The sequence below is a fragment of the Myiozetetes cayanensis genome, unplaced genomic scaffold, assembly GCF_022539395.1.
Source record: "Myiozetetes cayanensis isolate MyiCay16 unplaced genomic scaffold, myiCay2020 scf9, whole genome shotgun sequence".
Taxonomy (NCBI): domain Eukaryota; kingdom Metazoa; phylum Chordata; class Aves; order Passeriformes; family Tyrannidae; genus Myiozetetes; species Myiozetetes cayanensis.
Window position 1 is genome coordinate 22,994,739 of NW_026088185.1, and position 23,567 is coordinate 23,018,305.

Genomic DNA, 23,567 nt, shown 5'->3' on the forward strand with positions numbered 1-23,567 from the left:
ATAAAAAAAAATTCCCATCTTATTTAGCAACTTTGCAGTAGCCTCAGCTGATCTAAGTATTGGCTCCTGCTTTTTCGTGCCACTGTTGTTTTTTATCAGTTCACCAAGCCTTTCTCTGAGCCACTTATTTCTCTGTGTGGATGCTGTGGAGAAAAGTTCACGTCATGTTTGAAAGATTAGGTTATGCTGCCTCAGTGTGCTGAAAAGTCTCAGCAAGGAATCTGGAGGCTTGTGTTACCTTGAAATCAAGGCATGAGAAAATCAGTAACTGGGGATAGTCCCCACCTCTGTTGCTGGAGACTTGAAAAGAATCATCTGCCTTCTCGTGTGTGATGCTGTGGCTGCAGGTTTTATTTAATCCAGCATTGGACCATGTTACTCCTGAGGAGAGTGGTCTCTTCTTCCACTCAAGCATTCCCTGGATGCTCATTCTCACATACTCCTTTCTGCCCGGATGAATGATGCGCTTTGACATTGACTGGAAGGGTGGTTCCAGGGGGAGAATGAGCCTACAGAACTGACAACCATGGCCTAGAGGGGCAAGTTTTTGCACATCTGCTGTCTCTGGTACTTGTCAGATCCTTTTGTGAGCTCGGAGGAGGCTTTTCATGTAAATCTGGGGAAAGGACTGAGTGCAGAACCTAGTGGAGGGTCTTATAGCGCACCGTGCAGCCAAGACTGCAGTAAAGGAAGAGGAGGAAATGATGCATCATTAGACCAATTATTTTTGTTTGGATGGTGGTTATTGTTCATTGGGACCTGCTTGCTGTTCCCATTCATCCATCAGCCACATGGGCACTGGCACAAGAGCACTGTTGGGAACCAGCAGCAGGCAGGGAGAGCTGCCTGCCCCCTGCGCTGCAGGCTCGTGTGGCTTGTGTGAGGTGGCCCCAGACTGTCAACACGCACTTCAGGTGTGCCAAATTCCTGATGATCTTGCTTTAGAAGTAGCATTCCCTGGTTTTTGACAAGTTGCTCTGGGAGAACTGTGGGTGATTTCCTGTTTTTTTTTCTTAGTTTTCTGTAATGGAACATTTAGATGGATCCAGGGTTATATTTCTTTCTATACTGACTGGCGTGTCATCAAATTTCTTACATCAGATGTTACGTTTAATAAAGTTTCAGAGCTCTGACTAAATTGTCCGAGATGCTAGATCTGTATTAAGAGAAATACTTTGTTTACCCCGCCTCCCAAGACTTTGTGACACTGACAGGTGCATGGAGAATAGGGGTGGAGTCCTCTCATGACAGCATTTTGACTTGAAATGGGTTGTTTTGCACTGAGATGGTGAAGTAACTGTAATACCTTTGCACTGGGCTGAATATTTTAAGAGAGGGTGAAAAACTTGGAGTCCATTATTCAATTCTTAGGTCTTTGAAGACGTTTTTTAGCTTATATTTAAAAAAGACCCAAACCAAACAAACCCCCAACACTCCACCCCCAAAAAACCAACTCAAAATACAAAGATTGAGCACAAAGTGTAATGTTCCCAGCAAAACCAACCCTTAGTTCCTGATTCAGGTGGCTTACCAGCCTCTCTTACAAGCTCCTGTTGTGTCTAGGTTGGTTTTCCAAGAAGCTAGACATCTTAATGGAAAAAAAAGAAATCACACTGGTGGACAATGGAACATTTTGTACTATCTTGGTCTTTTTGAGTTACCCTCAACCTGAGTGGATAGTAGAGCCTTTGCCCAACAGCCAATTCTTAGAGGTGACTTAGCACGAAGTAACAATTAAGTAAAGTTATAATAAAGTAGCAGTGGCATCATTAGGGAGAACGAATTCTTACAAAAATTATTCTTATGCTTATCCATAATCCTGAAAGGATTGGCACCACTTAATTGTTATAATGTTGCATACAGACTAAGCATGTGTCTTACTGACTTACTGCTTCAGCAAATTTTTGAAGCCATGTCAAATCTTTTTTCTCTGAGAGCAAATTCTAAAGTGAGTAGAAGTTTGTATTTAACATTTGAAACTTTCCCCATCTGAAATTATATTTCAAACTTGATGTGGAAGTTTTAGCAAAATGGGACTTTATGAAGTTGTTTTTCCTTTGTGTTCAGAAATGCCACGCTCAATAGGAAAGCAAGTTTCAGAAAGCTTATCCAGGAGCCTGGGGACTGTTGAGTGATACTGTCCTTTCAGTTCTGTCAGATGTCCAGGTCACAGATTGCATTAATTCTGTGAGGTTTAATGTTTGCTTGAAGTGGAGCAAGAAGTATTTTGGTCTCTTACCCTCTCTATTTTAAGTACTTTGTTTGAATTTGTAAGTATTTTGGCCTTTTAAAATTGGGTTTATCTTTATGGTCCCTTTTTTTTTTTCAGCTAAGCCATAACATTAAAACTGTGACCTTACGACCGAATGGCAGAAAACTGTGCTGCCTGATGCTAACACTAAAGGATACCAGCTTCCTGACTATTGATAAGGTACCAGTTAAGGATGCAAATGAAATGCGGATGTATTTGGATGCAGTCCATCAAGACAGGGTTCATACGGGTAAGTGCAGTTGTTGTAAATCATGCTGTAGCAGTTTGGAGTGGAGCAGTGTTGTGGTTTGGTTTGGGTTGGGTTTTTTATCGTCATGGTTTAACCATATCCAACAACAACTAAGCCCCAAACGGCTGCTCATTCACTCTTCCCAGTGTGGGTTGGGAAGACAGTGAGAAGACTGAAAATGAGGAAACTCGTGGGTTGAGACAAAGACAGTTTAGTAGGTAAAGCAAAAGCTGTGCATGCAGGCAAAGCAAAACAAGGCATTCATTCACCACTGCCCATGGGCAGGCAGGTGTCCCGCCATCTCCAAGACAGCAGGGCTCCATCACGTGCAACAGTGACTTGGGAAGACAAACACCATCACTGTGCCTCCCTTCCTCCTTCCCCAGCTTCATATACTGAGCATGACGCTGCACGGTGCGGGATATCCCTGTGGTCACTTGGGGTCAGCTGTCCTGGCTGTATCCCCTCCCAGCTTTTTGTGCACCCCCAGCCGCCTCGTGGGTCGGGTGGTATGAGGAGCAGAAGGGGCCTTGACTCTGTGTGAGCACTGCTCTGCAATAACTAAAACATCTCTATGTTATCAACACCGTTTTCCAGCACAAATCCAAAACACAGCCCCATAGTAGCTACTGTGAAGAAAATTACTCCAGCTGAAACCAGCACACATCTTTTGTGCATTTTGTCCTTGTGTTACTGGCTTTCTTTGCATTTGAATCAATGCTTCTTTATGGCCTTGAACCCCATTTTTTGTTTTGTACCTTTCTTGTGCTAAACAATAAGCAGAGATTAGCATAAAGGATTTGGTTATGTTGTAAGAATGATGGTATTTGAAAAATTCTTGTCTGTTTAGCAGACATGCACAATCTCTTTGCTTTTCATTTTACCTCTAATTTAATTTTGTTCTTTTTAAGGATAGGAACTCTACTGCCAAGTGACTAAATGACCAATATCCATAAACATGTGCTTATGTCTGTGCACTCAGAATATTGTAGTCTGTTGGCAAGAAATCTAGCATGGCCTTTCCAAAATCAACTCCAGCTAAACAGCATTTTACAAATAGGAATGCCAATCAGTTAAATGACAAGCAAATCAAATATTGTGTACTTTTCCCATCAGCTGGGAAACCCTCTCAAGGATCTGGCAGCTTTGGAGGTGTGCTGGGCAGCAGGACCACACAGAAGGAAGCTAACAGGCAATTCTCCTATATAGAGAACCAGGTTTGTTTAAGTGTTCAAATTTTTCCTCTCTAACTTTATTTCATTCCTCTCCCCATCTCATTCTCTTATTGTACGTTGTAATAGTGCTGTAAATACTTACTTTGCATCCAAAGCCTTTGTAATCTGGAGAGCTTGGAATAAATGTGTACAGGGTGGTTGGCAGTGGTGTGTCTTGTTTGTGAAGAGCCGTATCTTCTGTATGAGTAAAAAAGGTCAGTGTCTGGCTGTGGAAGGCAGAATATGTTCTTCACATATAAACTATCAGGCAGAGAGGAAGCATAAATAGAAGGAAAGTACATGATTAAGACTTGCTTCTCACATAGTTCTGAATCTCCCTTTGTTTTATGCTGAACACCTTACGTATCAGCTAACCATGTGTTAGTCAGAATAGGTCTTAATGAGTTTAGCAGACTTCAGCCAAACATATGTATCAAAAAGCTGCTAACCCAGCTTTGTATCAGAATAGAGTTATTGAATTTGTGGCATTCTGCTCCTCACATTTTTATGTAAATTTCACAGACTTTTCCCCAGAAGTGGTTTTCCTTCAAAATATTTTTGTTCTTCCTTTTCTACCCAGATTTCTTGGTGTATCTACCAGCTTTAATTTACTTTGTTATCTCTGTGAATATGCTTGTATTACTGCCCTGAAAGAGACTATTTTTGACGTTGTTCCAAAACAAATTTAACATGTTGCTTAAAGGCAATCTCACAGTAAAAACTTAAGGCTGTGTATACATTGGTGAGGTTAGACATGTTTAGTTTTCAGTCTTAAGATTGAACAACATTCCTTAGTCAACCAATTATTAGCCCTTTCCATTGTATTACACATGAGGCTTGCTTGGCCCAAGGCTGTCAGGGCATTGTTTTAATTAGGTGGGGTTTAATACTGCTTTTTAATTTTTTTATTAAAAAAACTTTCATAAAACAGCCCAAGATTGATCTGGGGATAGTTAGGAATCATGCCTTGGGTCGTGCCTAGTGTCAAAGATTGTAAAGGAGCTTTTAAAAGCTAAAGTTCAGCTGACTTAGCATTAGAAAAGGAAAGTGGTTACTGCAGTAGAGTTTCATGCTTAGGAGTTGCCTGATACAGTCAAAACTTTAGCTGTGTCTAGTTAGTGTTAAACTGTCTGAATCTATTAGAGATAGCATGGCTCTTCTCTTGGATGCTACACTGTAGCAAGCAAAGCAGTGGTGTAAATTATAGCTTGGACTAAATGGTCCTGTTTTTCACTCTTGGGTTGTCTCCCTGGCCCTTTTCCACTTGGGTTTTGCAGACTCCTCCCAAAAGAGTGACCGTGGAAAGTAAGGAGGAAAATACATTTCGCAAGGTGCTGGGCACCCCAGCAAGGGGCTCTATTAAGAATTCTCCTGGAGCTGGAACACCAAGCAACAGGGTGAACATTTCAGCATCTACTGCATCATCAGTCCCTCACAGAACGGGCTTGTTGGAGAATCGGTAGGAGAATTATTCTCATTGTGATATTGTTAAAATTTAGCTCTTCATAGAGCGGTAGAACTCGGTACACTGAGATATAAGAAGGGAAGGTATTTCTTCCTCTAGTTTTGCTGTTACTTTCAATAGGGTGTTAATATGTGCTTTTGTAGCCTCTGACTGGTACTGGCACTGGAGCTTTAAGTACAACTTAAGAGTTGGGCAGGCCAAATTCTTCTCTGTATGCTATAAAAGTGGAGATTGCAGAAGATGGGTTCAAAATGCGTGGAAAGCATTGAGGAGTTGTGTTCACTTGGAAGAGAGTAATTTACTAATCTTTCTGAAAAGAATGACCACTTTACAAATTTTTCTGTCATCAGTGAGAAGAGGAAAAGAACACAACCTCCTGGTTCGGAAATGAGTGAGGATTATCCCAAAGAGAATGATTCTTCAACGTAAGTAACAGTTGTAAACTCCTTGTTCATTTATAAGGACATGTTTTTCTGAAAAGAACGCCCTCAGCCACAGGGTACAGGCCAGTCAACTTGTGAACACATTGGGTGCTTGATATGAGGGATGTGTTCAGGTTTAATAAGGGAAATACAAACTACTCTAGCAGTGCATTTGCAGGAAGTGGCACATGCCAATTTTGTGTCATCTTTCTTTAGTCAGTTATGTCAGGATTGTCATGTGCTATATTTGTATAGCAACAGGTACCTTCCTTATTGAACTTCCTTTGACCCTTTGCAAAACAAAATTGATAAAGGGAAATTGCCCTTTGGAGAATAAGCTCCATGTGTTTTAAAAGTGAGTAAGAGGGCTTGTTTAAATTAATTGGTTAAACTTACCTGTGAGTGAAGTTCTACTGTTCCAAGGTCAAGTATCAAAGATGATAGGAGAGAAATGCTTTAAAACAAGTTGTAAATATCAAGCAGGAATATCCCATGTCTTCCATAACTGCACTGCCTTCCGCACTTCTGTCTTTAGGAATAATAAAGCCTTGAGTGATCCAGCATGGAAGTACTTGAACAGTAGCAGAGAGAAACAGTTGAATCTGAAGCAGGCTGAGGAAAACAGGACATCAGGTAAAAAAAATAAAAGTAATGATACCTAGCTTTGACCAGTATGATTTTACCTCTTTGATATTGGTTCAGCAAATTGCTGCAGAAGTGGTTTTACCTAATCTGTTTTCTCTATGCCACTAACTTTCCTACTTCCTTCAGAGCCATACATGTGATGCAAACGACTTGCCTTCATTTTCAAAGCCTGTCCTGCTCTAGTGTGGCTGTGACCTTTGTTCTTGGGTGCTGATGCTAGCCCAAACAAGCAGCTTCAAACTCCGCTCCAAGCTGCCCTTCCCCTTGAGAGGGAATTTCTGTAAACCTAAGGATTTCCTTTTTGCTTTCTTTCTTGTTTATTTTTAAAACTTCACTTTGCTGTTAATGCCCATGTGAGCTGTAGGTTGTTTTGTCTCTGGTTTTATGGTTTACTGTTTATTTTTGCTTCCTTATATATTCCCCAGAAGTTACAGGGGGAGTTTTTTGAGGCCAGTACTTCAATCATGTTTGTACCAAAGTTCTGTTGGAAACTCTTGTGTGAGAAGCCTTTATAGACAATACAGAAATATTGACAGTGTGTAGATAGGCTAGTAAGCAGCACTGTTCTTTGATTTTATGAGTAAATACTTAGCTTCTTTCTCCATAAAAACAAATGCATTGAAGGTCTTTATTTTATGGAGAATGCTAGAGGATGCATTCTTTTTTTAGTGCAGCTCTGATGGCACAAATAAGTTGCTGGAGCAGCCAGTAAGGTGAATGTTTACCTCTGTATGAAAATCTGGTTTGCTCTTCAAGAGTCAAAGTCTGTGAGTCTAGAATATACCTGCAAGTTTCAGTAACAGTGTTGTAAACTTCCTTCATATATCTGCATCTCTGAAAGTTGCGTGGCTCAAACCACCTCAAGCTGGGAGAGAAGCAAATGATTGTTCATTATCCAGACTAAATTACACTGTGATTCACCGTAATAGGTGATTTTTTGACTCTTGAGAGCATTTTTTTTATGTGGCACCGTCTGAGGCATTAGAGTCTCAGGATCTGACACAATGATATCATAACAAGGAAATAGTCATATTTTGCCCAAGTATATAGTAATTTACAATGGAATTGGGAGTGGGAAGAGAAGCTGTTTTCACTTCTGCATATTTACCTTGAATTTCGAGAACACTGTCTTGGAAATTAGTACGGAGTTTTCTGTTATGTGTATCTTTGTCTATTTGAACAAGAGTCAGATAGTTATTAACTTTCAGGTAGTTAAGACCATTCAAAGACTTGTTAATATTTCATGTTGCACTTCGGCTTTGATGGAGATTATGGTATTAAATTCAATTAAAACTCCAGCGTGTTTTTACTTACATGTGATTAATATTCACATTAGTACTTGTGTTAGCAGTCACCCAACCAATTCTGAAAAACAATATTTGAGGATTTTTAAACCTTTTGACTAAATACTTTCAAACAAGTTGTATATTGTATAAGTAACTGTGTAACCTGGAACAAAATGTCCTGCCTCTCTTTCTGTTTTAAAGGTATTTTACCACTGCAGTCGTCATCCTTTTACAGCAGTCGGTCCTCTTCAAAAGAGTACTCCACTGGCAGTTCCACCCTGGACAGGTAGGACTGATTCACTAGCAAATGGCAGTTGTTTCCCAGGAATTAGGCTCTTCAGTTTCATGTGTTTTGGTGATTATATGGTGCATATATGCATAACGTGGGTTTGTTGTTTTCTTTCCTTCAGGAGTATGATCTAGATATTCTGTGTGGCTACAATTGCACTGGTTACATCTAAAAACTTTAGTTACTGCTTGTAATAGACTTTATAAAATCACCCAAGTCTGTTATAGTTCTTATAGATGACTCTAGATGGTTCAAATTCTATATAAACTCTGGAACTTAGTCTGAATCCTTGTTTTCATTTTTCCCACTTAGATAAATGGCATGCAATTCTATATTTTAAGTATTTTAGTAGTACTGAATCCTGCTGAGGTTGGGATTCTTCTGTGTTTGGTGCTGTGCAATCAAACTCTTGGTCTCTGCCTTAGAGAGATGAAAAACAAGATTAAAGAAGAAAAGAGGCATTGTCCATACTTTGAATGTAAGGAACTGAGGTCCAGAGTGATTAGGTTACAAGAACAAGAGGCTGATAATGAAGACTCTGGCCCAGATGTGAATTTTTAGCATATCTTGGGAGTGGTGGTCTCATGCTATGTAATCATTCTTCCTCTCGTCATGCAGTGTGGAGAATCGTTAAGTATCTAAAAGACAAAAGACTTGGTTACACTGCTTCCACACCTGTGGATGTAAGGAAGTTTAACTAAGCTAAGTGTTTAAGTGCTCTGGAAAGAAATTATCTCTCTCAAACCTCTATTTCAGTATGATACAAGCCAGTTATTTTGTGTGGCTTCATCAGTCCTTGTCTTCTATAGTGATGCAATTCCAGTGACTGTAGTTCTTCAAGGCACAGCATTAGAAATCACACCCTTCTCATCTTTTTATGTTTTTAGGTCTACTGTATCCAGCCAGACCTCTTCAGCCAAAAGAAGCCTGGGATTTCTTTCTCAGCCTGCCCCTCTTTCTGTTAAAAAAATGAGATCTAATCAAGATTACACAGGCTGGAACAAACCCCGAGTGCCCCTTTCCACCCATCCTCAACAACAATTGCAAGGGTAAATTTAATTTTCTTTATCTAGCATGCACACTTCTTGATACAGTTATTTAATTAAAAAAATAATCCTGAAATTATTGAACACTGAGAGAGGGAACCCTTTTCTGAGTTTGGAGAAGAGGTATTCTTGAAATCACTTCTTGAGAATGTTAGAGAGAGAATAATTTTGGGTAATTCACGTTCCTTTAATGATGATTCATTTCTTTATGTATATATACACATTTTTTAAAAGTTTGATCGTAGAAACCTATGGGTGCTTTCCTGGTAAATGCTGCCTCCCATGTGTTTTCAGTTTAGTCTGGAGGGCTGGAGAACAGCTCCAATAAGAAGCTCTGTGAGAATCAGCTGTGGTGAATGTCCTACATGTTAGTAGTGCCATGTTTAACTCTGGCAAGTTTGCAGATCAATCATTAGACATAACATGTTCAATTTTACTCCTTTTTTTCAGATTTTCAAACTTGGGGAACACCTGCTATATGAATGCCATTCTACAGTCCTTGTTTTCAATTCAGTCTTTTGCTAATGATTTGCTCAAACAGGGTATCCCCTGGAAAAAAATTCCACTCAATGCACTTATCAGGTAAAATTCACTTCCTGGTAAGGCTGTTTTCTCCTTCATTACTGAGAAACTGATTTTGTAATACTGAGACACCTTTATAGAGTGTCATTTGCATGTATAGATAATAAAAGGAATCCTAGAGCTCTCTATATTTTGGAGATTTACTTTTGAAATAGGAAGTAGGCTCTTAAAACTTGTAATAGTGAGTTACATGCCTTCTTTACTGTATTTCTAGTGGCAGAGTGAAATGCTTCAGAAGAAAAATGTAATAAATTAGATGCAAAAACCCCTTCTTTGTAAAACTTTGCCAGCTAGGATTTAAGCTGTTCACTAACTTCACCTGGTGTGTGAGGGTTTATGCCTTTTTGGAAAAATTCCTTTGTTCAGTAGCTGTGGAAAGTGCTCAAGTTTTGCATACTTAAATCTGTCTCTAAATTCAGCTGAGATCTTAATTCAGTCACACCTCACGCCAAGAAACTCTAAAGGTTTCTGCAATATATCCAGCGCTCTTTTCTCTTTGAAGTTTTGAATTGCTGTGCCATTCAGTTTCCATTTTACACCTATCAGAAAGACAAGATGCTGTTTGCTGCGTGTACCCCCGCCTCTGCCATTTGGGATTTTTATAGTATTTGCTCCTGTGTACCTCGTTTCTTTTCTGTCACTAAGATGCAGGATTACAAGAACCATTTATCTTTCATAGTTTTTTATATCTTTTGGGGTAATTTCTATTTTTGCTGTGTCCTCTTGAACTCTTTCTGTACCACTTGGGATCAGAGGTTGTTCCACCTGCCTCTTGAAATGTCCTTTCCCTAGTTTTTGTAGAAAGACCTCTGAAGGTTGTGCCCCTCATACCTAATGGTAAACTGTGTGGGTACTGCCTGTGCTGTGGATCCTCTGATGGAGGGCAGTGTGTGATCCTGTGCTGCAGTACAAGTCAGAGTTGATGCTCTAAGCATCTACTTGGGCTTCTCATGGTTTGGGTGGATCATCTAACCTGATGGCTGGTTTTCTGGTTGAACAGTGATTGCCTATCAACTGCACTGTGCTTTCCTAACATACTTCACTGAGCAGCTGTAGAGGGTGAGGGCAGCACACTGTTCCTGGAGCTCAGCAGAGTAGCAGAAGCTTGTTGAGATGCAGTGAACTGACCAGATTCTTTGGGAAACTGAGTACTAGTTGTTGTTTTGGAGTGCAAGGGCATTGTGCAGGTTTTCTCTGCCCACAAAAAAACCTTTGGGTTTTTGTGGTTTTTTTCATTCCTGGAATGTGACATCTTCCTATCACCTTCTCGGGTATGTAGTATGACCAAAACTTGTGCTTGGAATATATTCAGTGTATATTTCCTGTGAAATTGTTTAGCAGTTGTAAAAGATAACTAAATCACAGTTAGCTGAGAGGCACAGGTAAAGTCAATTTCAGCAGGTTTTTAACAAAGCTACAAGAAGTGCTGTCCATAGATTGAACCAAGGAACTCCTCATGGCTCTCTTTGTTATAGCTTTTTTCTACTCTGTTGTAATGTTTTTAATGCCAAAAGAAGTAAGGCTTGAAACTGAGTGGAAGTTCAAAAATAAAATATAAATAGAAATTATTCTGAAAATGCAAGTTGAATTTAATGATTTTATATTGCTTATTTTGCTGCCATGTGATTTCATATCTTCCATCAGTGCAAATGTTTTCAAAAAGCGTTGTGGGGTTTTTTTCTCATAAAAGATAGAGCAGAAGTAAGTTTTTAGAACTTCATAAGGCTTTTCTCTTTACATTTAAAGACTGTGGATATTTTTTTTGTTCATTGGAGTCCTGTTTGATGATGGCCTCAAATGAGATCTCAAAAGTACTTGAAATGGAAAAGGTTAATTATATATGGGATATTTTCATACAGAACACCTGAACCACTTATCACAGGAGAAAAGCTTTTAGGAACTCTTAAAAGGAGGTATCATGAGTTCTGTTTCGTTTCTCTGAAGTCTGGAAAACCAATCAGTGTTTCATTGCCTTGACTTCTGCAGACGTTTTGCCCATCTGCTTGCTAAAAAGGATGTCTGCAGCCCTGAGGTTAAGAAAGAGCTGCTCAAGAAGGTGAAAAGTGCCATTTCAGCTACTGCAGAGAGGTTTTCTGGGTACATGCAGAATGTAAGTACCATATTGCCTGGAAACAGTTACGTGTAATTTGTTCAGTGTTTGGACTGCATTGAACGTCTGTCAAGCTTCAACTCTATTTGACAGTGACACGGGCTTTTGATTGAATGGCAGTGATTGCTGCTGATTTGTTAGAGCAGAACTGCCTTAGTATTGGTGAAAGCAGTGAACTAAACATAATTTCCCCAGTCTGTGTGTGTTTGAGAAAAGATACTGAATGAAATTGTACAAAATCACTTTGTTGTTTGTATTTACCTGGTGTCTAGGACGCACATGAGTTCTTGAGCCAGTGTCTGGATCAGCTGAAGGAAGACATGGAAAAGTTAAACAAAACTTGGAAGAGTGAACCAGCCCCTAATGAGGATAACTCACCAGGACGAGCTTCTGATGACCTCTCAGCCACCAAAGTTTATACATGTCCCGTTATCAGCAACTTGGAGTTTGAGGTTCAGCACTCTATCATTTGCAAAATGTAAGTGTGCTTGACAGCTTTTGTCACAAAAGACTAGGAAGTGTTCCCATGTGATGTGACTTCATCTGCAGGTTAGAGCCGGAATTAAGAACTATGTTTTATCCAAAGCTAGATATTTAGAAAAATATCCTATGATCTGGAAATGCCGTAAAGCTCACACCATACTGTCTGCTGCTACAGGCCTTCTTTAAACAGTCTCCTACCCCCTAGTTCTTCATTAAATATCCAGTGGAAAGCCTTTGTGCTTTGCTCGTTGTGTACCAGTTGTATGAGAATAGGGAGAAAAGGGAGTTTCAGCCAAGTAATGGCTGAAAATTCTTCTTAAAAAAGAAAAAAAAAAGGGGGAAGCCGTATTTTTTAATTTGTTCTTTCTAAGGCCTTCCAGGGAATGGCATTTTCTTCTGCGTTTCTACGTTACTGCAGAAGAAGATGTAAACCAGTATGTCTGAGCATTCGTTGCATATGACCTGTGCAGTAGATTTCCATATGGTATGCTCCATTCCAGAGTTCTTATGAACACAGATATTTGGGAATATTAGTTTGTGTATACTTCATGAGTTCTGTAAAAAAATTAAAGTGCATCTACTTGTGGAAGACAAACGACTGTATGGTGTTTTTTATTTTTCCCTTAAACAAAAGCACAAGAAAAAAGAGGGGGTTTTGTTGGTTTTGGTTTTTTAGATGGGCTTTATTATTTGGTTTCTAAGAACAGTTCGAAAGTATTTCTAGGCTTGCCCTTCTGCTGGGCTGGTCTCACTTCTTTTCTCCTAAGAATGGTGAATGAAGAAGAGGTGTTTGGCTACAAAGCAGTCACTTTGAGTATACCTGATCATTTGCCTCTCCAAAGCAATCTGAGGGTTTTTGTTCTTATCCTTACACAAATGTTTCAGCTTCTAAAGCATTAAAAAGAAATCCCAAGATCCAACTTTGTCATAAGCATTAAACAGTTCCATTTTGATGAGTAAAATTAAGGTGATCAAGAGGCATATATTTACTGGCAAGTTACTTGACCCTAAAACATGTAAGTTGTCATTAAGTTTATTTTTCATCAGACTTGCATAAGCATGTTTCTTTTTTAGGTGTGGTGAAACAGTCACTAAACGAGAACAGTTTAATGACCTCTCCATTGACCTTCCTCGAAGAAAGAAATTGCTTCCTTCCCGATCGATCCAGGATTCTCTTGACCTCTTTTTTCGTGTATGTAGTTTGAGGTGTTGGTTTTTTTTTATTCATTGTGGAATTATGTGTAGGGTATGTCCCTCATGTAAATTTTGATTGTACAGCTGAACTTTGCACTTCCTTGAGGTTTGTCCATTAATAGCATGCAGGAGTTTTTATTGTAAAATGCTGTGTGGAAATTAACTGATCCTTACAGTACTGATGTGAAATAGGCAAACTTCTCCATTTTGTGGTCAAAGGGTTGATGTATAAATAAATACAAAGGCTGTCAGATTGAGATAATCACTCAGGAATTGCTACTTCCTCTCCTGGGCTAGGATGCTTCAACAGCTTATGTACCGGCCTTAATTAGCGGGAGGAAAAAGGTCATGAGATGCAATAATTAAGAAAAGAAGTAGCTGTAATATTTGGATGCTTGTTTTGTAAGTAGTGCTTCAAGGTGATGTTCCTGAAAGCTAAAAAAGAGCCTTATGTCTGTGAGATAGTGTTGTATTTTGTAATATCTCAAGACAAACTTGTGTTTTTCTCCATATGCAGATAGCGTTTTCAACAGATAGAATAATTGACGGGTTAATTCTTCTAAAAGCTGATGGAGATCTTACGATTTAAAAAAATTCTTAAAATTGTTGTGATGTCATTTGGCCTCATTTAAGGCAAAGAGCTGTAGAAATTTTGATGGTCAAGTCATGTAATTTCAGGAAAGTGATGGTTCCCCTTTTGATGTCTGTTCAAAACGCTATTCTTATGCAGCACATCGTTGATGAGTTTAGATGAGGATAGCTTTTGAGGAACAAAGCAGAAGTTTTGAACAAGAGGGAGGAAATTTCATAGGACCATTCTCCACCATGGGTTATTAGGAAAAAAACCCCAATAAATCCTGCATAAGGGAGAGAAAACTGTAAACCTCACAAGATTGACCACTCCCTTTAGAAGCTAATTTGTCTTAACAAGTGGCTTATTCACTGATCTACAATAGACTTACAGGAAAAATTCCACCTGTATTAGTGGACACATTGTCAAATTTTAAACCCTTCTACCTGTCCTCTTACTAGATGCCATCTTACTAGGTCATGTTGAAGGTGATTCTAATTTTAAGTATTACTGCTGTTTTGAAGAGTTTGTATGACTGCCAAAAGCAATGTGCTTTCGGCTGAGATCTGTTTGACGTGTCTTTTGTTTCACGAGTGATTTCTCTGCTCCCTTCAACAGGCTGAGGAGATTGAGTATTCCTGTGAGAAGTGCAATGGAAAGTCTGCTGTTGTCACACACAAGTTCAACAGGCTTCCCAGGTAAATGTCTACACCCGTTCCTCTCCTTGCTGGAAGGATATGTTACAAAAGTGCAAGCAGAAGTCCCTCAAAGAGTAAAGCTGGGAAATGCATGTGCAGTGGTCGGCCTGTGAGAAAAACTACTGTCTGCAGGTGCACCTTCATCCTGGTCTTCAGTTTTCCTCTAAAGAATCTCTCTTGGGAACCCTCTGCAGTACTTTTTTCTTCCTCCCTGTCGATACATAAGGAGAACTGAGTTTTCGCCTTTTCTTGGGGTTTCTGTGTGATCTCTTCATCACAGGCTTGAATGTCTAGGAATGATTTACTAGCATTCTTGTCTATAATGATAAAATGCCTACGTTGGCAACCCCAAACTAATAATCTGGTTTAGTCAGGTGAATGCATGTGGTGAACAGATTTACTTGGATTTTGAATAGTTTTCTTTGACTTTTTCCTTGAAATTAACATTTGTCCTTCTCTCATCTCTCTCAGGGTCCTGATTCTTCACCTGAAACGATACAGCTTCAATGTAGCATTGTCTCTCAATCATAAAGTTGGGCAGCAGGTGGTTATTCCAAGATACTTAACCCTGCTTTCCCACTGTACGGAAAGCACCAGGCTGCCACTGACGCTGGGATGGAGCGTCCATTCTGCCATGTAAGTGTACAGCTTTGGTGCATGCCGTGTTAGCCATGTATGCCACAAGGTAGGCAGTTGTCAGATCTCCTCCACCAGGTGTCTAGGCAAGGAAGCATTAAAATTATTCAGTTTCAGGTGTGTGCTGCTAGTTTGTTATGATGCCATCATGAGAACATGTATAGAAAGGCAACATAGAAGCAGTAGGACATGGTGGTTGGGCATTATCTAGAGAATATTTGGTAAGGTAATATTCTTCACTACCCTTGAAAATAACTTTATATTCTTTTTAAGAACACTTCAGTTAGCAATTTTTAAAATATGTGCCACTCAGTCTAAAATAATCTAGATTATATTTCCCTTCACAGCGTGCTTAACTCTGCTTAGAAGACATAACATCCTACCTTTTTCTGCTAATTTCCACTTGCACCTCCTGTGCTGTCATTCATTTTTCATTGTCTTTACTGTGCCACTGTAGTATCTGAGCACTTCACATGCTGAAAATACTCTCTCATTTTCCCTGTGACAGTTATTTCTGTACGGCTGCTTGTCCTTAGACAAAGAGATTAATCGTGCCATTTGTCACATAGGAAGTCTGTGGCAGAGTAAGGGAGAAGAAACTGTCAGGTCTCCTGTAGCCCCTGCCTAGTGAAATAACCAGGGTGTCCGTAGTGGGTTAGGACACATCTGGTGTCTATGTTCAGCAGTGTGGCAGGTCATGTTGTACTGAACGTTCAGGGGTGTTTGAGATTTAAGTGAATGTTTCCCAAGAGTTTGTTTACCTCAAACATAACAAGCAGCTTATGCTGACCAGAGCAGAAATACTTGAGAGTAGGTTCGAAAATAGCTTTCCAATGTTTTGGAGTTTTTTCAGTCACTGCAACCATTGTGATTGATCAGGGAGTGGAAGGGTGACTAGGCTGGAGAGAAACTTCCCTTAGTTTAAAGGGGAAGATTAGAAAATATTTCTGCATTGGCTACTGCCTGGTGGGTAGGTGTGTAGTGATAGTGATGGACTTTGAGGGACCCATGAAAGGCTTAAATGGAGCAGGAAGCTTATTTAGAAGAATCTAGGTAAGGGAGGAGAAACGAAGACGTGGGATATGCCAGAAAACCGGCTGATCCAGACAGCAGGAGGAGACTGTGGTTTGGGAGCAGGAACTCAAGTGTTGGTGGGAATAAAAAATAAGGAATGGGTTGTCTTGACATGGGAGCCCAGAGCCTTTAATTTGTGAGTTTGTCCCTAAGGGTGCATCGCTAAGAAGTGAATCAAGTTTAAAGGATTATATATGGTTTTGAACTACTGTTGTTTATTTATAGCATGATGAAGTTATTACTGTAAATGTATGCAATTAGCAAGTACATAATGGTATTCTGCTTGTTTCTTTGGTCATGAATTTGCATGCATAGCAGACAAGTAAACACTTATTTTTTAAAGACTTTAACTGCTGCAATAAATACTTTGCTTTTTTTAATAGTTCCCGTCCATTGAAGGCCTCCCAAATGGTGAATTCTTGTACTGTAAGCACTTCCACACCTTGTAGGTGAGTTATAGCTCTGAAATGTCCATGGCCTGGGGTTTCATGGCATAATTTCAAAGGCATTTAAATTTTTTTTTAATAGTTCCACCACTTGTATTTGTTTTCTTTTGGGTTTTTGGTTTTTTATGTCGTAGTAAATTATTTCAGCTACTGTCTTTTTTCATATCTGAGTTTTGTTGGTGTTACATGCTAGCTGAACTTAACATCAATGGTACAATTTGCCTAGTTGGCATGATCACCTTAGCACTGCCTTTGAGAACTTTGGGGACTTGTAGGTAAGCAGAGATGGTTTTTTCAGGCAGAAGGCTGAGCATCACAATGACAGCTGGATATAGTTTGTATAGATAATTTGTCAGTGTGAGTTATCGCACTGGTTTATGCTTGTATTTGCAAGTCACATATATAAGAAGGAAAATGGTTTCAAATTCTGCAGTCTAGCTCTTTTCTCTGTTCTGACTAAATGCAGCCAAAACGTCTGTGTTGGGAACAGGTGATGAGTTTCTTAAGTTTACTTGCAACGATGAGAGGGCATAGAGTTTTATAGGCAGTTTTGAAAGGCCAGTTTTTGATACAGTGAAAAATGTGATATCACGCTGGATGATTTTGGATTGTGGAATACTTAAAGACCAGACTTACTAATCCAGCAGAAATCGTGACTCCCCCAGACTCTCCTGTTTTCTGTTCTGAAGAATAAGAATTTATCTTAATGAAAAAGCAAACAGGAAAACTGAAAAACTGGTGCATATTTGCACTTTTTATATCCTGGTAATGATGTGGGAAGTCCTCTGTCCATCTTAGTAAACTTGAGAAGTCCAATGGTTTATGCCAAATTCTGCGTGTTAGTGTGATCTTGACTCAAATGAGTACCGTCTAGGATTGCAAGGTAATAAAAGCACAACATCTTTGGCCTTAAAAGTAGGAGCCACACACTTAGTAACTTCTAATGTTGTAAGCTGCTATTGCAGGTTTAAAGTACATACTTCAGTTACCCAGTAAAATATAGCTGTTCTGAAACCTCTGCCTGCTACGTTAATACACTGTCACTATCAGTTGTTGTAGTTTGTTCCATAAATGGTACAGTGTGAAAGTACTACTTTAATCGTTACTTTGAAACACATTTGTACGATGCTATAGCCATGTTTTTAATTTACAGAAAATACACTTTCAAGTCAAAGAGCTCTGCAACACTGTATGTAGATTCTGACAGCGATGATGAGCCATTGAAACGCTCTGTTGCCCATAGCCAAAGGTTGTGTAACATACAGAGCAGAGATCAGCAACAGCTGCAAGAAGAGCCAGAAAAGGTAAGGGAAGAACCCCACAAACTTTCACGTACTAGATCCTGTATGTGCACATGTCTGGTCTGTGTTTTTTAGCATAAGCTGTGAGTGAAATTGATGTCAGACGAGGGTTTTTTCTCCTAATTAGCACTGCAGTGCTGGAAGGGAGTGCTTTGCTAATTGACCTCTCTGTACAGTTGTCTTGGGTTCCCACTGGGAACAGAGGTAATTGCATTGCAAGTGCACTTGAGTTTTCAGGTTATGGGTACAAGTTGCTTACCAGTTTGGTCAGTCTTTTAGGCAACTTTCACTAATAATATGCTGTCAATAATAAAATTATGCAGTAAAGCCCTTGATTAAATTAGATCCAGTACAAGTTGAATTAAGCAAAATACTCAGTTGAGAGAATTTCGTGCACATCCAATCTGTGTCCCCTCTCAAGTGTGGCTTTTTAGATGCTTTTAGAATCTGAAGCTAACAGCCTTTGGAGGCAGACCCACAGAAGTGTGAAGAGACCAAGCTCATTGGTGTAATGGCACAGTTAACTTCAAATTACCTTTGAGCTCTTCCTTGTGATTAGTGTTAATGTTGCCAAGTTTGGGGTTTTTTTTTTTGCCTCTGTCAGGGCAGTGTATTAGCAGGTTGATGAGTTCTGTGGGAAGGAATGATGATCCAGAAGGGAAAAGAAGCAGCTTAGAGGATTATCTTGCAGTACCACTTTCTTCTGTTAAGACTGTTGCAGGCCTAGTGCTTAGGACAAGTGTCCTGCATCTCTGCTTCTCTAAAGTTTTTATAGGTTTTATATAGTGTTCATAGGGTTATTTTAATCAAGCAGAGACTTGTTTTGATTATGACATTAAAGGACAGGTGTAAAACTGCATGAATAGCATTAACTAACAAGAGGAAGATCAAACCAAGGGAGGATCCTGATACGGTATTTAATAAATGATAAAATAGATACTGAGTATTAAATTTTCAGTAGATCAAGAGCTGGGAAGGGCTGCCAGTTTGATGAAGCTCAAAACTACAGATAAGAATGATCTTGACAAATCTGAGCAACTGTATAAAAATAGGAGGGGTTGTTCAGTAGGAACAGGTTGAAAGTGCTAATCTTAGCAGGATTAATCAACTGTAAATGTGGGATGGGAACAGCTGGGAAGTCAGTGGGCCTTCAGAAGGGACATGAAAGGACACGAGGTCAGGCAGGTTGAAAGCAAAAGTATCTAGACAGAGCCATAGCCTGCATTGTTGTGTAAAGGAACTCTTCTTTTTTCCTCAGCATTGAGCTTTAGCTGGAGTTCTGAATCCATCTTTGGGTTCTGGACTGAAAAGAGTTATAGATCAGTTGGAGAGGGGCCAGAGGAGGGGAACATAAATGGTCACAGGTCTTAAAAGGGAGATTTTAGGAGAAAGAGCAGGCAAATGGTCTTTAGTTTGGTCCTTAGTTTAAGGAGAAACCTAAGCAAGGCTTGTGTGTTCAAGGAAGGAAACAAAATTAATAGAAACACTTGAGCTGTTTTCCATGCCTATGGTGGATAGAATAAGAAGTAATAGACTAAATTGCAGACAGTAGTTTTTAGATTAAATATTAGGGAACACTTCCTGATGCTCAGGATGCATAGGAATGGAATGGATTGCTTAGGGAAAAAGCAGAAAACCCCTTCTGAAGGTCTCAGGAACAGGGTAGGCAACTGCTATCCTGCATGGCACATCTGTACCTGGTTGTGGCTGGGGGAAGGAAATGAGCTTGTCTTTGAAGTCCCTCTTATGTATAGAAAAGGTGTTTCAAACTGTCCTAATTTATTATTCCTTGAGTTTTGTTCGTGAGGAACAGTGGGTAGTCTCTATCACACAAGCCCTGTGAGTGCAGAAATTGTGGGAATAAAGCCTATTAATTTGAATAACAGATTAACTACAGGCTTTACAGCCTGTTGTGGGAAAGAGGCAGTGGTGGTGATGATTCCACATAAGTGATGTTATCCTATGGCCATGCACATTGGCCACTTCTCAACCACAGGCATGACCAACCATCTGTTACCATTCTCTGACCTTCTCAGTGTTGTCCTGGGGTACCTGGTCCTGGTCCTTGGAAGTGGCAGTACTTCTGCTGCACCATTTCCCTTGATGTGGTTCTCATAGCAGATGTGGATGGGGAAAAGCATTAAGGGCTTGGCAGTCACTTTGTACGGCCAGGACATCCCCAGCCAGGCACTGCTTGCAAAACATCCCTGCCATGTGGGAGAACGGCTGGAGTGGCATCTCCGTACAGCTGTGGGTTGTAGGGGCAAATAGCAGTTATCCAGCTAAACAGGGCAGAGCTGCAATTCCTGGGATCTCTGCAGATGTAGTAGTATTTGAAGGACTTCTTAAAAATGCTTATTTAAAGCAGCCTGTCTTAAAGCCTAATCTGTTTTAAATCTATGCAAATAATGTCTAGTAGAAAAGTTGTATTCAAATAATGCACAGATGCTGCCAAGTCTTTAAAGTCTGACCACTGAATTAGTGGTAGTTGTTGGCAGAGAGCCTGGAACTAGGGTTTGCTGAAGAGCTAAACCAGTTTTGATGTTGGTAGCCTACAGGTGCAGAGAGAGAAATCAGAAAGCTTAAGTAACAGGTCCTCTACTTTCCTTATTTAGGGCATGAATAGCTGTGAGGAGAGAGGCTTGAATTTGTTGCTTCTAATTCTTGCAGGGCATCATGTCTGGAACAAGAAGTTTAGTTGGCTAATTCGTTTGCTAATCTTGTTTGATAAGACAGTTTGCTCTATAAAAGCTTGCTGTATTTGAGTAAAAAGCAGTAAAAATTTATTTTTGTTAATTTTAACAAAGTTATGAGATCCATCCAAATGCAGTTTGGAATAAGACCTATAGAAGAACATTCTAATAGTTTCTATCTTAGTCCATTTTAAACATAATATAGAAAAAAAATCCAAGCATGTGGTAAATTGTGTAATTGTGTAAATATGCATATGTGGGGATTAACCTCTGATTAACAGTTAATATCAAAATTATTGAAGTTATTTGCAAACCATGTGGTTACAGGATTTGATGAGCATCAGTTTTAGGAAAATAGCTATAAAAAATTTCAGATTAAGACTTAAGTGTTTTTTTCTTTCTTCCAATTTAAAGTTACTCTGTTCTCCTTGGGAAAGAATAATTCCTCCCTTTCCCTGTTTAACTGTTTTATTGCTTGGTTTGCAGTCATATGGCAAGTCTGCAGCACCAAACCTAATTTTAATTGCTCTTCATACCAGCCCAATTTCAGTTCCTATCCTCCTGTCCCTATATTCAAGTTGAGTTATTCTCATGTTGCTGCTTCATTGCTTGTTAACAAACTTGCGATTTCCCTGCTTGTATCTCATCACTGACTTGCCAGGGGCTTGAGGATTCATCAGGACCTAAAGGGGAAACGTGTTGAAGCAAAGGAGGGAGAAGGAAGAGTTATCTTGTCTATGTTAATCCACAGGGCCTGTAAAAACTGGTTATAGTTTATATTTAAATATTACTCCTTGGAGTGAGTGTAGCTACAAAGGTTGTCTCTCCGTTGAGTCTCATGTAACTATGTGTTGACTGTTCTACGGAACCAAACTCCTGTTCCCTGGGGTTAATAAAACTAAAAAAAAAAAATCCACAGAATTGTAAAGCTGATATTATATACCTGTTTATTCAAGCACTTAATCGTAACTCATTCGTCTCTAGGGTTCAAAAAGAAGTAAAATGGAGGGTGATAAACCTGAGCTGGGTAATGCTGGTTTTGATGGGATGAGCGAAGATGAGCTGCTAGCAGCTGTCTTAGAGATTAGCAAAAGAGAAGCTTCTCTGTCTCTGAGCCAGGATGAAGATAAGCCCACAAGCAGCCCAGACACTGGTTTTGGAGATGATGACATTCAGGAATCGCCGGAAAACCTAGAATCTATGGAGATGGAGAAGCCCAGAACAGCGTTAGACTCAGGTAAGGCAAAGTAACCATCTTAAATTGGACTTTAGTAGGCTAAAAGCAGATTACTGATAGCATCGTGTTAGTAATGTCTGGTGGCAGAAACTGGATGCAAGTACACTGCTGAAACTCCCTGACTTCCTTCTTACAGTTTCCATGTATATAAAGCATTTAATAATTGAATTGTGAAAATGTATTTTCTTGTATATCTGTCACCTATCTGATTCAGAGTTAATTTCCATTTTTTCTCTATTGATTAAGACATACCTCTTCAGATTCCTGTGCCAGACTTCACTCTACTAGGATTTGACCATGTCTAGAACTGAATCCTTCCATAGAAGTATTTTCAGATAGTATTTTCATAAAGTATTTTAATTTCTGTAGCTGTTGCAGCCTGGGCAGCACAGCAGCAGTGTTCGTGTGGCTGGTGTGCAAGAGGGTGTCTGGGCTACATAAGACTAGAATGCTTTCATAAATGCAGTTATTTTTCACTAGTTACTAATGAATTTAACTATATCTCTAATTTTTTGTAAGATGATTTTTTATATGAGAGTAGACTCTTAAGAGACTCAGCGGGCGAGTTATGGCCTCTGACCCAGAGACACTGTTAAGTGCAAGGTGCCTGTGTGATCCCAGTGTGGGGAGACTGAGTCTTTCTTTAGCTAACTGAAGGAGAAATAAGTGTTTTATCATTTGTTGTGTGCTATGTGCTTTCAGTCAGGTTTCAAATTCTGCTAGTGTGGAAAACCAGACCAAGAATATGCTCTTATCATCTAAGAGCCAGGAGGTTAAATATTAACAACAAAATACCCCAGTATTACCAAAAATTACATTTGTTTCGATGGACAACTCTTGACAGCCTTGATATTGGAAGGCAGTGTGTAAGAAAACTAAGTCTGTGCTCAGCCTGGTTTGTGCTCTCCTTTGTATACACTAATGTTGCTTGTGGTGGTCTGAGAGAAAGAACTGTGATAGAGCGTGGCTACGTAAAGGTATCTCTCTCTGTGTTTTCTTTGGAAAGTACAATGTAATTATTTGAAGGCTCTTTTGTGGCACTTAAACAAAAATTATGTGTTTAATAGAAGTTCTGTATTCCTTCATACATTGGAAGTTTTCAAAGGTCATGTTTTGTTTTCCATCTGAAGAGGATTAGACTGGTGGATTGTGGTTCTGGTGGTCTTGTGTTTAAGGGTTCACAGATGCCGAGACCTGCCATGTATTATCCTTGTTAATAACTAATCAGCAGATAGTGAAGTCTGCATAGGGCAAAACTGTGAAGTTTCACATGCTGCTTTATGATAGCAGTTGGAGCAGGTCCTGACACTTACCCAGTTGTAAGCAAGTGGGAGAATCAAAGTGTCCTGCACCTGCAGGAGGTGTATGCAGTGGTTGAATGAGTGTTCATTCCAGAGGTTTTGTAAAGCACTTCTGCCACAGTGTTCACTTTAAAAGTGAACTGAAAAATTATAATCTTCATGCACTTTTAAAGCTGTACATAGTGTTCACAAGATTGAGGCTCTTGCCTGAAGGAAAAGGTGCCAGATTTAAGCAGTTCTTGAGGTTTGTGCTTTTCTCCATCTTGCCTATGATTTGGCTTTAATTGTGGCTTCATCTATAGTACTCCGAGGGATAATATGCAATGCAAATTTTTATAATCCAGGCTTCTTATAGAGAAATTCAATTGTCATC

The 23,567-nt window shown here is 39.5% G+C and overlaps 1 protein-coding gene across 2 annotated transcripts in view; it reads left to right on the plus strand.

Moving 5' to 3' along the window:
• Positions 1–23,567, plus strand: part of USP37 (ubiquitin specific peptidase 37) — a 36,102-nt gene that overhangs the window by 1,826 nt on the left and 10,709 nt on the right. Inside the window, exons 3-18 of one of the 2 annotated variants that reach the window (XM_050339911.1) lie at positions 2,330–2,501; positions 3,618–3,718; positions 4,993–5,174; positions 5,531–5,605; positions 6,138–6,235; positions 7,735–7,819; positions 8,710–8,871; positions 9,319–9,450; positions 11,437–11,560; positions 11,833–12,038; positions 13,118–13,235; positions 14,427–14,506; positions 14,978–15,142; positions 16,600–16,665; positions 17,816–17,966; positions 21,641–21,893. In XM_050339911.1, the coding sequence (XP_050195868.1) occupies positions 2,330–2,501; positions 3,618–3,718; positions 4,993–5,174; positions 5,531–5,605; positions 6,138–6,235; positions 7,735–7,819; positions 8,710–8,871; positions 9,319–9,450; positions 11,437–11,560; positions 11,833–12,038; positions 13,118–13,235; positions 14,427–14,506; positions 14,978–15,142; positions 16,600–16,665; positions 17,816–17,966; positions 21,641–21,893 (2,170 nt within the window). The remainder of the gene's footprint in view (positions 1–2,329; positions 2,502–3,617; positions 3,719–4,992; positions 5,175–5,530; positions 5,606–6,137; positions 6,236–7,734; positions 7,820–8,709; positions 8,872–9,318; positions 9,451–11,436; positions 11,561–11,832; positions 12,039–13,117; positions 13,236–14,426; positions 14,507–14,977; positions 15,143–16,599; positions 16,666–17,815; positions 17,967–21,640; positions 21,894–23,567) is intronic. The other variant, XM_050339912.1, reaches the window with a different exon arrangement.